Here is a 17,989-nt window from a genome sequence, read left to right on the forward strand (position 1 = left end):
CCGCCCCGCTCCCGGCCCCGCTCCGGGCCCTGCCCGCTCCCTGCCCGCCCCGCTCCCGGCCCCGCTCCGGGCCCTGCGCGCTCCCGGCCCGGCCCCGCTCCGGGCCCGGCCCCGCTCCCGGCCCCGCTCCCGGCCCCGCTCCCGGCCCGGCCCCGCTCCCGGCCCCGCTCCGGGCCCGGCGCTCTCCCGTGGGTACCGGGAGGCTGCCCCGGGAAGCCCGAGGCGGCGAGAGCTCTCGGCGTCCCGCTGGCTGCGGGTCGAGCTGCGAGTCAGTAACGCCCCGCTTTGTTCCGGTGTTGTAGGTCAGGATGGCATCGGTTGAGAGGGAAACACTGTCCCAGGAGGAGCTGCGGAAAAGGCTGTATCAGACCTTTAAGAGCCGAGGCGTACTGGACACACTTAAGGTGTGCTTTGTTCTCAGCAGGTGCTGCCTATGACCCTCTGTGCTGCTTTAACATAGAGAGCCCGAAAAGCCATGCCGAGTGCAAGCGTCTCACTCTCTCCACGAAGTTATTATTTTTGCCACAACTTAGCTGTTGTCTTAGCGGGGGGGGGGGGGGGGGGGGTCGTGTTGTGTTGTGTTTGGGGATTTTTCCCCCCATTTACGAGGTTCTGTCTAAACAGAATGGCTATTCATTATGCCTTGGCCTCGGTCTTTTTCAGGAAGGTTACAAGCCTGCTTTAGGTCTTTGAAAATACCCATGCTTGAAAAAAGACGTCAAGCAGGGGAGAGAACCACAAATTAGAATATAAAATAGGAAAGTATCTCTCAGGTTACAGGGTGCGTTTATTACCTATAATATGTTCATATAACATAACATGTTTATGTTATATAAATAATACTTCTAAAATACTACAACCCTGTTTTAAAACTATTTGAGCTATTTTGTCCCAGTCTTCTCATTCAGGAGAATGTATAGGAAAAAAGATCAATATTTCAAAAATATAATTGATAATTCTATAGGTTAGAATTTCCTGTTTTGGACAATTTGTTTTTGGATTACTGATTTCCATACCAAGCTTGCAATGCTAGAACCATTTCTCATTTGACTTCACTAATATTCTAGCAGATTACTTCCTGTTTAAGTCCATTTTTCTGCTTTGTTTAACTTGTCTAGACAGTTATTTCTGCCTTCCTTTTTTGTACTAGGGATAGGAATTCAGCCCTGTGCTTTCCACCTTTACTTTGCCACAAGATGTATAAGAGGTCACTGTTCTTGGTTGTTTTTGAGGCAACATGACGTGTTAAAGTTGGTTAAAACTGGACAAGTTCAGAAATTAATTGGGAAAATGGGCTTTTTCTGTTGTGTTTGAGAGTTGAACTCAATGATCCTTTCCAACTCAAAATATTCTGTAGTTCTGTAATTTTGTTGTCAGCCTAATTTCTCTTGAAAACCATGCTAAAATATCAGGCTAGTCTGATGATCTGGCTTTGTTAAGCTTTGGCAATTATTTTGTCACATTTTTGGTAGCACACCATCTTTTTATTCAGTTGTGTCACTGTTGCATACCTGCTGTTGAAAGCTTAAAACACTGCTTGTGCCATGATTTTTCCTATAAACAATTCATATTAACAATTTGAATAACTGTATAATGAAAAGAATTCTGTCTTCCTTTTATAGAAGGGAGGTCTGATTTTAGGTTACTTTCCCCCCCCATTGTAACTCACAGAATGCAAATAAATAATTTTAAAATGTCATTTAATTATTATTGGTGCCTGTAGGTCTCTTTGGTTAGTACTCTTTTGCTTCCCTACAAAATAATTGATATTTATGACATTAATTTTTTTGTTTATTTTGCCGCTTACTTTTGTGATGGCATGAGCAGCTTTTTGATATGCGACTCAAAAGAGGACCAGTGAGGGTTCCAAGAACACCTGAGACCTACATCAGGAGGGCTTTATTTAAGCCAAAGGGAGGGTAAACAGGAAAGCAGTGATGTGAAAATGATGGTACAAGAGTGGTGTTTATGTGAGCTCTTGACTGGGAACTTCTTTTTAGTCCTTGGTACATTTGATACATTTTGAGGGAAAGTCAGAGGTCATTGTATCTACCATTAGAGGGTTTTGAAGAAGGGCAGGATGTTCATAGTGCCCTTCCAGATTTTGCCAGAATTAGTCTGTCCTGTTCTGTTTGTAGGTTGTACAAGTAAAATGAGGCTCCCTGTGGATTTTGAAAACTTAAAACTCTCATTGAATCACATGTAAACTGATAATACAATGAGGTTTTCTTTATTTGTGTCAGACACAGCTCCGAAACCAGCTAATCCATGAGCTAATGCACCCAATTTTGAGTGGAGAGCTTCAGCCACAGATGGTTCCAAGTGAAGACAGTTCACTTTTGATCACTGCTTCTAACAGTTTGGTGGCAGATCATCTAGAGAGATGTGGCTATGAGTATTCACTTTCTGTGTTCTTTCCAGAAAGTGGATTAGAAAAGAAGAAGGTAAGTTCAATATTTTGCCTATTCCACGATGTCTAGGAGCTTTGGTCTCCGGAGGTTGTCATATTCTAACAATTGAAAAGATCATTTTTTGTGATAGGAAATACAAACATAAGTACAGCTTCTGATCATCTCCACAAAACATTCTGTCATTCAGGGTCATTTTCATGAATACCTGAAACTGGCAATAAGCTAGTGATGCTGTTCTGGAGAGGTGCAGCCACAGTCTGTCTGTGTGGCAGAGCACTTGGGAACTGAACCTGATAAAAGTTTGTTTGGCCATTAAATTCCCTGAAAATGTGGTTCCTGGTCAGTTCAAGCTGTTCTCTAACTACAAAGTGTGGCTGAAAAGGGTGGTCCTTGCCTTCCCTTTGCTTCTCTGTAAGTGTGATAGGGTGAAGTTGTTTTTAACTTAAAATTAATTTTTTGACCTGGTCAGTAGTTAATAATCATTTGGATTAGTGAGCTCATCTGATTTGGATGGTAAATCAAGAAAACTGAGAAGGAAAGTAGCAAGCACATATTGATGGTAGGCAAAGAACAAAACTCTTCACAGCTTCAGCTAATGATGAAGCTGCATGCTGGCTGCTGTATGTCTGAAGTAGTGAAGATAAATAAATGTAGAACAGCAGGCCTCTGAAACTTATTTTACAGGGAATAAATAGATCTTTCGCAAATGGAAAACATTTATAACTGTGAAATACTTCCATTTGCATATTTGAAATGATTTTGAATTTGTTAAGGTTTTCTAATGGATCTTTCTCCCCACAGCTGTGGACTGTGCAAGATCTTCTTCAATTAATGAGGATAAATCCAGAATCCAGTCTTTACAAATCATTGGTAAAGTTATTTTGATTTTGAAAATAAGCTTGAATTACAGTGGTGATGAAAATAGACTGGCTAAAACTTCTTTTCTTTCTTACAGACTTCAGGAACTCAGAAGGCAAATAAAGGTACAAAATTTTTGCATGCAATGCAGACAGGGATTTTTATGTTAGCTTCATTTTTATTAAGATGTGAGCAACAAAAAAGCAGATTTCTTAAATGTGTGTGGGTATGGAGTAATTTGGATATATTTGGATTTTGAAACTTGCAGTACATCAGGATGATTAATGTTATATTCAGGATTATCCAGCTCATATTTGTGGATTAACTGTTGACATTTACTTATAAAATAAATGACTTGTACATTAGAAATATGAGAAAAATCTGTAATCAGGTATTACATATAATGCTTTTTGGAGGCTTTTCATACTAACTTTGGAAAACTCAAGTTTTGGGTTGTCTTTATAACACTGAATTAGCTTTCAAAATATAGTTCAAAAACTAGTTACAGATTTAATTGATTTTCCATTGTATTATATAAGAACTAATTCTTATATCTGCAAAACAAAACCTAGCTATACTGTATAACATAAAGGAGCCTGATCTTCAAAACCCCCTGTTGCTTAAAGGCCTCATAATTAAGTATTAATAATCTATGCTCTCAACTGACCTTGGGAGTCAAGAGACATGGATGAGAGGAAAAGTTGCAAAAGGACAGGTTTTGCTGACTGAGATGGACTGGATTATGCTTATAATAAAACCATAATTGTTCACTAGTATTGATTTTTAGTGAAATACTTATTCTTTTCTTGTACATTGAAAGTTGCTTTGTCAATTACAGGCTAAAATTCCATTGAGGTATGAAATCAGAACTAATTAATCTATTGGGGCTTGCTAGGTTTCCTTATGCAAATTTTAATTGGACTTACCGAACATCATCTAAACAGGGAAACTCACAACACAGAAACTCAGACCACCTCAGTGCCTCCTTATAGAGAGTCTCTTGGTAAGTGCAGCCTGTGCAAGCAAGTCTTCCCAGATATTTTCATACTGGTATATGGTATGGCTTTATATATATTGCATGAATGGTGTTATTTTGTTACTTACTCAAATGCAACCTAAAGTTGCAATGAGTAAAGGTCATGTCTGTCACTAGAACATGGAATTTCTAAATTTTCTTATAATAAGACACAATCAGGATAGGATTTATTTTTAAATCACTTGTGTGTTTCCTTAGGCATTTAGCTAAGACCTATGACAAATGGAATTTAAATGTTATGTGTTGGAATGTGTTCTGGAGAACAGAATTGTAAATGCGTTCCCTCTTTCTGTGAGCAAGTTAGGCATAGACTGGGACTTCTTGAATGTATAATATGCATGCTATTTTTAATGTATTAATAAAAAAAATCTAAAGGTTGTACAATTAATAGATTAATAAAAAAAAGCTACAAGTTGCATACAAAAGGACATTCTTGTCCACCTGTGGTAAAGAGGAGGAATGACTATGTAATACTACAAATAGTGCCTAAACAGCCAAGTGCCACCTCCTATGTTTATGTTGTGTTTATATATATATATATATGCATATGCCTGTAAATGGCATTTCTGTGCTGCCTCTACTTTTGTGCCACACACATCTTTCTAGGATAGTGCTGCTTGAATAAGCTGAGGAATCTCCTGCAGAGTGAGGTTCCTGCAGTCTTTGGTAAGGTAACTGCAGTGAATGTTTTTAAATTATGATGGATGTGTTGCTTTTTTATAGCTGAGAAGCTTCAGCTGATTGATGAACAGTTTGCGGACTCCTATCCTCTGCATCAGAAATATGAATCTTTAGAAGTAAAACTTAATGAATATAGAAAAGAAATAGAGAAGCAGCTTCACGAAGAAATGCATCAAAAGGTATAACTGGTTTATGAATTTGAGGGAGACATTAATTTTGACTTTACACATTGTAAACTTTTCATACTTAAGGCAAAATGAAAAAAATCTAGTAGTTACAACAAGCAGAGAAGTCTAAATTAATCCACTATCTGTTGTTAATTTGATGATATAGCATGTATATTTGTCATCCCCCATTTTTGTTAATGTGCACAGAATGTTAAGCTTTTTATTGTGATGTTGATTTGTAACATTTGCTTACTCTGGTTGTCTTAATTTCGTACATTTTATCTGCTATTTGATTATTTTGTTTTATGGAGAAATGTTTATACCACAATTTTAATTTTCCTTCCCAGTTAAGATTTTGATGCTTGAATTTCAGTATGGTGCATAGCAACTGAGAGGTGTGAATTATTGTTATGTAGCTTGACAGATAATTAATTTTTAATACTGATGAGAATTTGCATTCTATTTCAAAACATTGCCCAGAAACACTAAAGTCATAAGACAGTATTATGAATAATTTCTAACCTTTTTTCTTCCTGTAATTGAAGACAGCTCTTCTAGAGAATTTTCCTTCATTTTGGAAATAAGATTAAAATTTTGTCACATAATCCTTTGATAATCCTTCTGTCTAAAAAATGGAGCAGAGGGAATTTTCTGCATTTTTTTTTTAAATACATATTTTTTCTTTTCCATAAATTTTGGTCAAGATCATCAGTTTATTTAGGTAGAAAAAAGTAAGTCAGCTGTATTTCATTTCAATATATTTTTCATTAATTTCTGTCAAGATCAACCATTCCTTGGGATATAAAAATAATAATCTAATAATCAGAATTCTTCCACACACTTTTAAAGGCACTCAGTGTAGTCATCTTGTACTTAGCCAGACAAGTAGAAAGATGGAGAGTTAAACCTCTCTTTTACCTTCATTCTGTCTTTATTCCCCAACTGGCTCTTTTTTAATGTGTAAAGCATGTCAATTTGTGTGTTATTAAGTTTTTACCAGTTTAAGCAAACCAGTTGTAAAACAGGAGATGGGAAGCTTGTCTAAATTCACTTAGCTTTACATTAATATCTTAGCAACATTATGTAAATTATTGTAAGACATTTCTAATGAAATTTGTATATATACAAGTGATGCCGTATTGTCTCACTATTTCTTTTCCACAAAATTTGTGCCCACAGACCTGAGTTGCTTGATCAGACATTCCTACTGTGCCTTTTCCACTCTTCAATCTTTTCTCACAATTTTTCTGTCATTCTCTTTTGATTCTTTTGTTCAGTTTTTCCTCACATTTTTTATCTTGTGTGCTTGCTTTCAATTTTCTTCCAAATTTTTATTGCAATTCTTCACAATCCCATTTGTTTTCATATATATTGTCCTTCACACACTTTATGGAGTCATGTTCCGAAATGATTCTTCTGTGCTGTTGCAAGATTTGTACTTTCCTGTTTATGTGCATTTCCTTTTTTTTTTTGTGCTTAGAAGTTAGTGAATTGGGACTTCTTTGTAAACCTCTTCAGATGAAGTTACGTGTTTTGCATTTTTTTACATTTCTGGCATTTCTTCTGTGTTCAGGTGAATTACTGTGGTTTCTAAGCAATTCAGGGTGGGTCTGTTTCTGACATTTCTTGAATCACTAGTCAAAACTGGTTGTTTGGGAAAGGGACAAAAATAAAGACTGTTGGAAGAGGAGTAAAAGACTGTGGCCATTCCTTAACTCCAAGGAGAGTATGACTCCTGCAGTGCATTTTTCTTCATAGGCTTCTGTTCTGCTCTTGTCTAAAGCTGACAGTTTTGTGTAAGATCTGCTTTGGGCTACCAGATAAACACATGAAAACTTTGTGAGATGTGCAGATAGTATGTGTTGGTAAGATACTTCTATCACAGTAATTATTTGTTATCAATTTATCATTTCCTAGCATGGATTTCAAAGTGAAATTTTGAATTGTCTTAGGAGGAATTGTCTTTTTTGATTTGAAGATGGCCCTATTTATCTCTGTTCCTCCTTTATGTAAAAGCTTGAACATTTTAAAGAAGTTGAAATAGCAAAGATTAAAATGGAGGAGAAAGCACAGACCCAAAAAGAAATCTCTGAGCTGCGCCATGAGTTAGAGAAGACACATCAAGCAAAGTCGGAAGCCTTGATCTCTCGTGAGAAGAATGCTATTGAGAGGCTTCAAAGGCAACAAGAGGTAAAGTTCCAAATATTTTTTTCTTAATCTATTGCAAAATGATTCAGTGAGTTGGTTAGACTGTTCTTTTATCTTTGGGAGATTTACCTTCAGATCTTGGCTGGTTAGGGAAGACTTAGAATTCACATTTCTTCTTATAAATAGGGGAATGCACTTAGCAGCTGCAAGAATGAATATAGTTAAACATCTAAGTAGACATGACTAGAAAAGGAACAGTTCTGCAAGCTGGGATGGAAATGTAATAAATACTTTTAAATCTGTTTTAATAATTTTGCTGAATTCAGATCACTGGGGTTTTTTTCACAGAAAGTTGAACATAGCTTTTAGTTACATTCTTAAGTTCTTTTAGCTGCTCAGAAGACTCTAACCTAAATTGAATAAATAGCTCATATGGTACAGATATGCTGTTTCTGTTTGTTTTTATATATTGAATGTTATGAATAACCACCATCTTTCCTGTAAGCTAGCATCTCATTTCATTTTTTTGAACACTTTTGTGTTGATGAGTTACTCCTCTAGGCTTTTTTTTGCCCGGGTAATAACTGTTACTACAGTACACAATAATTCCTGTGCAGTTCTCAGCTGCTTATCCCGATCTCAAGCTGTTACTTCTCAGCTTCTGAAAGAGTAGTTTGTTTGCTCTTCCCTTGCCTGGTTACCTTGCCACCTCCCTGCTATCTGCAGTAGACCTTCATATCCAAATAATAGGCATTCACAAATGCTAACTGTATTTTTGCTTTGGTGTGGTGGCATTATGGTTTGTTTGGTTTGGTTTTTTTCCCTGAGAACATGTGGTATTGGTTAACAAAGCAGTTGTGTAGGTCTCTATATAACTATAATATTAAACATTTTATCACCATGCCATGAATTTATTTCATGGTTATGTACTTTGAAGCTGACAAGAAAACATCTATGTTATGCTATCAGTCTTCTTCTGTGGGCATGAAATAAATTCAGTAATTTACCCTACCAATTCAGTAATTCACCCTACCAATGACTAGATCAACAATCAAGTATTGTGTATAAATATTTGATTTCTGTTGTCAGCTTCTGCACTCACTGAGAACTTTGTTTCATTTACCTGGGGATTCTTTAAACAGAGTTCAGGTATATTTACATGAAAGATGTCTGGTCACTTAACCCTTCGCTATGATGGCTTTATGTCTAGGAAATGTAGCTTGAGAAACTGGTCTATTTTGTGTACCAGGAACAGCAGCTAAATCTGTCAGCACTGTCAAATGCATGTGGCTTTCAAAGTTAATACAGGGGTCCATATGGCAAAACCATAATTTTCTTCTTAGAGTTTGTTTTTTTGTTTTTTGAGGGTTTTTTTTGGGTTTTTTTTTGAGAGAGAAATAATGCCTTTTGTGCTTAAGGGCAAAAAAAAGCCATTTTTATTAAGCGGAAGATATGTGGATTTTGGTGTTAATATGTTCAGCACTTGGACAGTCCCGGTTACACTTTTTTATGAGTTCTGTAAATTAAACTGCAAAATCTGAAAGGCTGTTGCTTTACTCAGTTTTAGTTTTAAGTCATGTTTTATCAGTGGGTTTTGGTATTTGTTTTTTCAACTACATTTTTGTGAAGAACATACAAAACTTGTTTATTTTAAAAAAGTCAAGTGTTTGAGCATGTTTATTCTGCAATTTAAAAAAAAAAATTTCCTTCGACTTCAGTTTTAATCAGTGCAATTTTTCAAAGGAAGGATGTTTATGGGTAGGCGGAAGTGACTCCATCTAAAACATTTTTACTCTGACTGAAAGTAGAAAGGGAATTAAAAAAACATACTCAAAATTGATTCCAGATGTTATTTCATATAATGACTACATAAATAGTATTTATGGGAGAAGATCCTTCAAAGTTTGAGTGTGTTAAACAGTAAATGGAATTTTACAGTGAAGTAAAACTAAGGATAATGTTTTGTGATTCAGATAGAAGCAAAGGAAGTGTATGCTCAGAGACAAAGTCTGTTGAAAGATATTGAAGCCGTAAGGACCAGAGAGGCAGAACTGAAGCAAAGGATGGAGGCATTTGAAATGTAAGTTGCTGAAGGATATGTACAATGCTAAATGATGCTTCTGCAAAACTTGCCTTAAGATGTTTCTGCTTCTGTGATGTTGAAATAGATAATATATCCCAGAATTTTACATTTTGAACAGTATTGTATACTGTCTCTATTAGCAGGGATACCCCATACAAAAAGATGATTCTGTTTTTTTTGTATTCCACCTCATCCAACCAAAACAGTTCAACATTGCTTTGCAGGCAAGGAAACAGATGTTTATTATTTTTAATTTAAGCATGTTTAAATTAAATTTAAGTGCTTAAATTAAAAGTGCTTAAATTAAAAAAACCCAACCTCCAGACAGCACAGTATGTAACCCTAACACAGATGAGATATGCGCATTAATATTTTGCCTACTAGCCCTATATTTTGGGGTTGAATTTTTTTTTTATTATTATTTGTCCTTAATAAGATCCATTTTCTTTAGTTAAATAAAAAAAGTAAGTAATCCATCTTTGGCTAAACTTTCAATACTACTTAATGTTGTTACATTGCCATCTGTTTTTTGTAGTGAAATGAGTATCCTGCTAACAAAAACTTCAGGATTTTTATCAACCCAGTAGAGGGTGCTGATAGAATAGCATGCTCAGCTATTCTAGCTATTCAGCTCTTTCTTCTGAAGTGTGTTTAGTGTGGGAAACAGAGCCAGGGTTAACCTGGGATAGCTGCATAATTGATTGGTACTGAATTTTAAATAGAGCAATTTAGTTTGTGTCACATCACCATGTTCTTAATGAACTACAATGACAGAGTCTGATTATGATTTCAAATTGCAACAGTATTCAAAACAAGCACCTTGCCCTTTGATGTCTATAAATGTTACTGTGAAAAAGAAACAGAATCCCAGTCTGAAACTTTGACTTTATAACTGGTCATTGTCTTGTATTTCTGGATGTTTCAGCACCCAGAAAGTTCAGGAGGAGAAAAATAAAGCTATAGAAGATGCACTTCGACGTCGTGAGGTTGCTGTGAAGAACATAGAGGAGACATATGACCAAAAGCTGAAGACAGAACTCTTAAAGTAATTTTTTTTCTCTTTTTGGACACATAATATTTCCTATGAAAACAGAATAATAAATTCTATAGGATTTATTTTGAAAAGCGTAGCAAAGCAAAGACTTGAAAATGTGCGTTTACATTTTTTGTTTTAGTGAGGTTGAAACTTTTGCATTACTGCTAGCTATTTGCTGGTACTATATAAAATAATTCTATTATTGTAGAAAATAATTTTATTTTGATTATAGGTTATATTATTGTTGTAGTTTAAATTCTGTGTCAGTATCTGGAAAAGACATCTGACATTAGCTTGTATATTTAGACAAGAGGATCTGAAGCAGTATTAATTACTTCCTTTGACCACAGTTAAAAGAACTGAGCATTTTATGAATGCAGAATAGGCATGAAGGGGAAATCAGCATTAAAGAGATGTTCCCTTGGAAAAGGAGTGAGAGACATACTAGTCCATTATACAGATGAACTGGCTCTTACTTTCACCCCTTCCCAGTTTTGAAGAGAGATTCTGTGATATGGATCTCCCTCTTATTGGTTACCTTCTGTTTGAAACTGGTTTTAAGGAATTGGCAGTCCTCTGTGATTTCTTTTGGAGTGTTGCTGTGGGTATATCCTAACTTTGCTATTGTACTTCCTTGTAGTACCTTGGTCACTCGAAGGGCTCCTCGATACTTCAGTGCAGACAAGAGCTCTTGGCATGTCATGAACCTGTCTCAGTTAGGCAGCTGAAGCAAGTGACTGATAAATCATTACTTTTTATTGCAAGCCAGTGAGCAGTATTATCTGTGGTTTTAGGTCTTTAAATTAAAGAGCAAAAATGTTGATAGTAGGTTCTGGTAAAAATAATCCCTCAGCATTTGATGATTTTGTTAGAGAACAGTGAAATGCAATTAATTGACTCACAGCTAGCTACAAATAATGGTTGCAACATCCTTTCAGTACAGGAGGAGAAGCAAAGTATTTTAAGGATAAACTGCTGCTTTGCTTATTTTATCAACATACAAAATATTTTAAGGCATGTTGCAGGTGCTCAGGAAGACAAAATTCATGTCCTTTTGTCCCAAATCATTAATGAAAAGTATTAAAGAACTACTGTTTCTTATGCAAAAGTAGTGATGCTTGCTAGCAAATCAGTCATTTTATTTTTGCAATAAACATTAAATGCCATTTTTGGGAGAAGGATCTGAGTGGTCTGGACCATTTGCAGAAGTATAGGAGCATGGAATTTGGCTATATCTGAAACCATGTATAATTACGTCCCAGTCATGTAGAATGCTGAGCTTTCTTAGCTCCTGTAAATTCCAGTTCAGTGGAATGGCACTGTTGGATAACTACTGGGCTGTGAATATGTGCTGGACAGTGCTCAGTGTCTGGCTGGTGACTGGTGGTGTGCAGAGAATCTCTGTGACCAGTTCTGGGGCTGTTATTGTCCAACACATTCATCTGGATATGGGCACAGGGCATCCTCAGCTTTGAACATGAGGCTTAATTAAGAGGAATAATTTCCACAGTGAATGACAGAGTTTCAGTTCAGGCAGATTTTGACAAGGTTGGGAATTGTGCCAGTGCAAATCTTAGGAATTTTAACAAGGAAAATGGCAAAGCTCAGTTTGGGGCAGAAAACCCCTATCAGGTTGTATAAATGAGAAAAAGGAGTTGACTGAGAGGCTGCCTTTCTGAAGAGGAGGTGGATGAGTTACAGTGAATGCCAGGTTGATTATAAGCCAGCAGCATGCTCTGACAAATAAGGCAAAACAGTATGATGGGTAAGATTAGAAGCAGCATGGCCAGCAGACTGAGGGAACTTACTGTCCCTTGGAAGGTACTGGGGAAAGCTATGCTGGGAATGCCATGCTCAGGTTTGGGCTCCCCAGTTCAAAGAAGTCATGAAGAAACTGGAAAGGGCTTGGTCAAGTCTGCCAGGATAGTCCATTTGAGTTGGACTCTCAAATGTGACCTTTGAGTTCATATGGAAGGGGCTGGAAGTTGTGGCTTGGGAGATTTAGCTCGGACATAAGGAGCAAATCTACTGTGAGAGTAGTGCAGCATTGGTACAGGTCATCCAGGGAGATGATGAATATATGTCCCTTGAGGTTTTCAAGACTTGGCTAGGAAGAGCCACATCTGCCCTGCTGTACAGGTGGCAATAGTCTGGCTTTTTGAGGAGGTGGTTGAATGAGATGATTCACAGAGCCCTTTCCAATCATTTTGATGGCTCTATGATAGTTAACTTTGTTAATAAATGATTGTGGGATTATAGTTTAGTTTGGCAAAGAATGGAATTAGCACAAATGTCTGTGCATGTATGCACACACATCCTTTGGGAGTACATAATCCTTTTTGTTTCTAGATATCAGCTCGAATTAAAAGAAGAATACATAGCCAGAACCAATAAAGTTACTGAAGATGAGAAAAAAAATAAAGGTAAACATCTGTCTGAGATTGATAAAGTACCTGTTTATGTCTAGAGCTTATGCTGTCATATGCCAAACCACTACTGTTCCTGAATAGTCCTGGTCTTCAGTGCTATAAGGGACAGAAGAGCCATCAGGACAGGTAACATTCAGCAGCAGTGACAGTTCAGCAACTTGTTCCTGTTCAGAATGCAGTGGGAATCATAAACTGTTGCTTTGCACAGAGGCTGCAAAGCATTCCTGGTTTTTCAGTGTCCCATTTCCTTTGGAAGTCCTACTGGTTCATTCAGGCTTTAACTGAACTCTGGTACTGTAACCTGGCACAGTTCCCAGTTTCTACATTTATTGTGCACAAAATGTTTAATTGGAGCTCATGGAAGAGAGCAGAACAGATAACATGGTTAGACTTTAAAGTTAGGGATGTTTAAGAAATGATACATCACAGGCATAGGAATTTGATTTACTTAATTCTATATGTGTATATGCATATGTATACATTTGTATATACAGCATGATTTAGTTAATTTTTAAGGTGTGTGTATGACATTGTCATGTTTATGTCTTAAATTGAATTTTGGGCTTAGCAGCTTAAAACTGTTTTCTGCTGATACAGTTTTTTTACTGTAATACTCTACTGATTTTAATTCAGCATTTGTAATCCTCCCTGCAGAGAAAGCTATGTTTTTGCAAGAAGAAGCCATTGCTGTTAATTCAAAAAAGGAGGAACTCAAGCAAGCTGTATCTCGCACCAAAGAGCTTGAGGTAATTGTAAATATGAATTTAAAGAAGCCTGTATTCTAATTGGTGCAGTTCAGGTATATTATAAATAAAAAAGAAAATGTGAAATAAAAATAATTGTTGAGTAGTACAGCAGTTCATAAGCTTCTAAACTGTTCTTTGTCTGCAGCTGGACTTGGAGTCAGTGAAGGCCCAGGTTCTGTTGGTAAATAAACAGAATCAGTTGTTGACAGAAAAGCTGAAAGAGGTATCAGACTATCCTTTGCTAAAGGAGGAGAAATTGGAGCTCCAAGTGCAGAATAAACTTCTTAGGCAACAGTTGGATGAGACTCGGAGTGAGAACCAGCATCTTCGAGACAGTCAGTGTGAATGATTTAATTATTTTATTGTTTATGTTTCTCTACAAGTATTTGTTTAGAAGTAAATTTTCATTAAAATGCTTTCTTTATATTATGTTTGCTAGTAGTTTGCATGAAGCGCAAGCTAATGTTTGCATATAATTGAGCAGTCCTTGGCATAAGTTTATTTTCTTTTATATGTCTATATGGGAGAAATCCTGAATTAAATGGTAGCTGTAATTTGGAAGGATATCCCTTTCACCCTCTGAAAAAAGCAGTGCAATATTTCTAACCATTGCTTTAGTATGGTTAATAATGTTAAAAGAACTTGGCATTATTATTGAAGCGCTTGCCTGACTACAGTAATAAATACAAAGTATTTCTAATGTGCATTTCAGATTACAGGAACATAGAGATGTGTTGCAGTTATGAAAGATAAGGATATGTATTTTTCTTCTAGTGTAGGATAGTCTGGGTCTAGGTCTTAAAGGACTACACCAACAAAGATTTTGGTCCTTTGTAAAAGGAAGAAGAAAAAGATCTCCAAGTACTTATTTAGAGAAAGCCTTGTTATGTTCCTAAAATCAAATCAGCTTTACATGTTCACAGACTATTGTGTAGAAAAGTGCACACTTGTTATTCTTCATCTGAGTGTCTGGTGTTTCCCTTTTGGGGCAGAGCTGTCCCAGCCCTCAGCGGAGTACCTGGCCTGCCAAGTGGAGCTGAGGAGAGTGGAGCATTCTAAGAAGTTGATGCGGGATGAATTTGAAAGTCATAAGCAAATGTTGGAAAAACAGCTACAAAGTGAGGTAAATTATTATTTTGAAATTATTTGAATTTTTTCTTCTTCCTGTCATCTCTTTCACAATTTCCCATCTGTCCATGTATGCCATTTGGCATGCAGTTACAAGGATTGTTTGTACTGTACTTATTTTTATGTGTACAACTCCAAAGAAAACAAAACATCACCACATCAAAAAACTACCAAAACCAGTCCAACATTACCAAGTCTTACTAAGTCATCAAACTGTCAGTGCTGACTTTCAGTAGGATACTAGGTATATATAGTCTGACTGGAACTGAACAACATTTCAAAACCAAGTATTCAGCCAGTTGAGATTATTCTTCTTGTTTGAATTTATGCTGGTTTTTGTTTTTCTCTTGATTTCCTATAGATTGAGCGTTGTGCCCAGTTAAAGGCCCAACTGTTAGACTCTGAAGCTACTGTCAGGAAGTTAAATGTGCAGGTTGAAGAACTGAAACTGCAAGTGAAGCAAACACAGGCAGGTTTGTATCTTACACGAGAGCAGTTCTTTATGAAGGACAAGTGTAAGAAGTTCCAGAAGCTTAAAAAAACTGCAGTTGTGTAGAACTAACACATCACCAGGGAGTAGATTTTAAACTTTAAAATCAAAATCTGTTTAAAACCCAGTTTAAAAAGGAGACTCCTTACAACCTTCTCTCAGAAAACAAACCTATAGGAGGAAGGAAAATACTCCTCCCTGAGCATTTGCATATATTTATTGTCTGTTTTTCCTCAACATAAGGATATTAATATTTGCTGGTAACATAAACAACATTTTCCAGCAGGCAACTTGTGTTTTATTGTGTTTTGATTCTTGAATGTTCATAATAAAAATAATCAATTTGAAATTTTATTTTGTACCTCAGAATTTAAGTCTAACTCTTAAACAGATTTAGTCAAGTCTAATAACTTTTGCCTAACTTATGCTTAACTTATCTCATATGGGCATTAGAAACAGGGGCACTTACATAAAGAAATTCAGTCTGCTGAAGAAATGTTCTTTTAAAGATGTCTGTCTGTCAGTTTGTTAATATCAAGTATTATTAATAAAAGGGTTAGTATGTGTATTTAATGTAAAAATATAGAATTCAGTTCTGCAATGGTTATACATTACATGTGTACACATACAATGTGTTGTCTCATAGTTCAGTATATGCAATATTTTACATTTTATACTATTCACTAGGCTTGCACATATATTTATGGTACACGTATTGGTACCATTTGGAATTGGAAATTTGTTATATGAAACTAGCAAATATATATTTTAATTAAATGACTGAAAATACTGTAGAAACTTTTGTTTTACATCAGAGTTAATGGAGTCATTGAAGAATATTTGTGTAGAATAAAAACAAGGTTGTAAATTTGCTGAAAGATACAGCATCATATTGGTCTTTTGGGCTTGTTGAAGCATACAAGTCCATGGAAGCAGACTGCCCCAAACCATTCAATTTAACTGACAATTTTAGAGTAGTTTTAATGAAAAACAAATCAAAACATTTTCTATGTGCTGTGTTGTTTTCCTTCAAAATTATTTTTTTATTTAAATAAAGGGAAACTGTTAAGACTTGTGGCATGCCCTGTGTTTCTTAGAGTTTACCAGCATTATTAGATATAACACGTCCAAAGTGGTAATGTTTTCATGTTTATTTATTTACTTAAACATAAGTATGTACTCTAAAATATTGTTTTTTAAATTAACAGTGGTTTTACATGAAAGAATTATATATTTTAAAAATAGAAGTGCTAATTTGTAGCTTTGAAGCTGCATTAAAAATGCATTTAAATCAATTTCAATTAAATTATTAAATTCTCACAATGTAAGCCAATTCCGTGGTAGAATGATTTTGATCAAATTGGAATTTAAATGCCATGTTTTACTATTTTTGCTTTGCTGTGGGTTTCCCTCTCTCTCTTTAGTGTCACTCACTTCCTCTTGCTACCGTTTAGCTCTGGAGAATGAGGTGTATCGGAACCCAAAGCCGTCGCTCGTCGACCGCTCCGTCCTCGACTTCCTTGGGGACAGGCTGGTGCCCCCCGACGTTTACGTGGAGGGCGCGCTCCCGAGGAAGCCGCTCCTGCCCGAGGTGGGGCCGGCCAGCGCCGTGCCAGGGCCCGGCTGGCAGCTGCGGCCGCGCAGCGCTTCCCCGGACTCTGACCTGGAGTGCATCGCGCAGGCCCGGGCCAGGGTGAAGGAGCTGGAAAAGGAGGCCGAGTACTTGGAAGAAGCCTACAGGAGTTACCAACACAGAGTCATGCTGAATGCAGCTGCAAGCAGAACACCAAGGAAGATGCAGCCTCCTGTAATTCTGCAGTGTCCTCTTAGTAGACACCCTTTGACTACCCAGCAGGAACTGCTAGAGGATAATCCCAGCTGCCCACATTCCCCTCTGAGCAGTCCAAGAGGTGAGGAACGCATCAAAAGAACTGAGCAGGTTGATATCATTAAAACTTCCTTCACGCCACCACACAGAGGAGCATCTTCCAGGCGCCTTTCTTCTACTCCCATTTCCAAACCGAAGAAAGACCTCGGTAACAAGAAAATTCCAGATGGTAAGTCACAGTTGTTAATGAGGTGTGGTCATGGGTTTTACTTACTCTTCCTCTTGAGCTCTGTGAACAAAGATGTAGCAGTGTAGTACTTGATTCGTATTTGCTAAGGTGCATGAGAAATCAGGAGATGTGGTTTTGCAGGAGACAGAATATACCAGCTGCTTGGAGTATTGCTTCTTCCTGGAAACAAGTACTGGAGAAGTATGTTGAGGGAAGTTAAACATGCTATAGGGAGCTTCAAGAGAAGACTACACAATATAAATCCCTACAGCTGTAACTTTATGATATACAGAATTTAATTCAAAACTTGTTATTAAGTATAACTACTTTGAACATTATTTGTAATTTCTTAACTCTCCTATATTTCTAGCCTGTCATTTAACTGTTGTAGTTAAAGTGTGTGGCAGAAGATGTCTTTGGCTTGTCTTAAATCAAGCTTTTCAGTCTGAAAGGGTCAGATTTCCTTTTGTTTGTTCTTTTTGCTATGACATCTTTATAAAATACTCCTCAGCAATTGTAAGGAGGAGGGACCTAGTTTGAAAAAACATAATTTGCTTTAATATCACAGTTTCTAATAATTGCTTAGTCTTTTTTTTTTTTAAGGACACTACTCAGAAAAGCAAGCAAAATAGAAACAAAATGTAAAAAAATAATTTCTTGTTTCAAATCTGCAGTACATCTGCTTCTTGAGTGACGCAATTTTTTTCACCCTGGCTCGA

The 17,989-nt window shown here is 36.7% G+C and overlaps 1 protein-coding gene across 8 annotated transcripts in view; it reads left to right on the forward strand.

The window, feature by feature from the left end:
* The first annotated feature begins 59 nt into the window (after positions 1-59).
* The window catches only part of OFD1 (OFD1 centriole and centriolar satellite protein), a 29,720-nt gene continuing 11,790 nt past the window's right edge, over positions 60-17,989 (forward strand). For 3 of the 8 annotated variants that reach the window (XR_014956613.1, XM_085584631.1, XM_085584636.1), the window contains exons 1-16: positions 60-188; positions 303-404; positions 2,244-2,444; positions 3,213-3,281; positions 3,367-3,394; positions 4,165-4,272; positions 5,029-5,165; positions 7,170-7,343; positions 9,275-9,381; positions 10,310-10,429; positions 12,770-12,843; positions 13,504-13,595; positions 13,741-13,930; positions 14,588-14,718; positions 15,085-15,196; positions 16,638-17,270. Coding sequence is in view for 7 of the 8 variants with exons in the window: in XM_085584631.1 (XP_085440757.1) it covers positions 309-404; positions 2,244-2,444; positions 3,213-3,281; positions 3,367-3,394; positions 4,165-4,272; positions 5,029-5,165; positions 7,170-7,343; positions 9,275-9,381; positions 10,310-10,429; positions 12,770-12,843; positions 13,504-13,595; positions 13,741-13,930; positions 14,588-14,718; positions 15,085-15,196; positions 16,638-17,270 (2,272 nt within the window). In the remaining variant the exon portion in view is untranslated. Of the gene's footprint in view, positions 189-300; positions 405-2,243; positions 2,445-3,212; positions 3,282-3,366; positions 3,395-4,107; positions 4,273-5,028; positions 5,166-7,169; positions 7,344-9,274; positions 9,382-10,309; positions 10,430-12,769; positions 12,844-13,503; positions 13,596-13,740; positions 13,931-14,587; positions 14,719-15,084; positions 15,197-16,637; positions 17,271-17,989 lie in introns of those variants that run through there. The other 5 variants (XM_077781603.2, XM_077781604.2, XM_085584655.1 and 2 more) reach the window with 4 other exon arrangements.

This window comes from Lonchura striata, chromosome 1 (assembly GCF_050655825.1).
Source record: "Lonchura striata isolate lonStrDom1 chromosome 1, ASM5065582v1, whole genome shotgun sequence".
NCBI classification, from domain to species: Eukaryota; Metazoa; Chordata; class Aves; order Passeriformes; family Estrildidae; genus Lonchura; species Lonchura striata.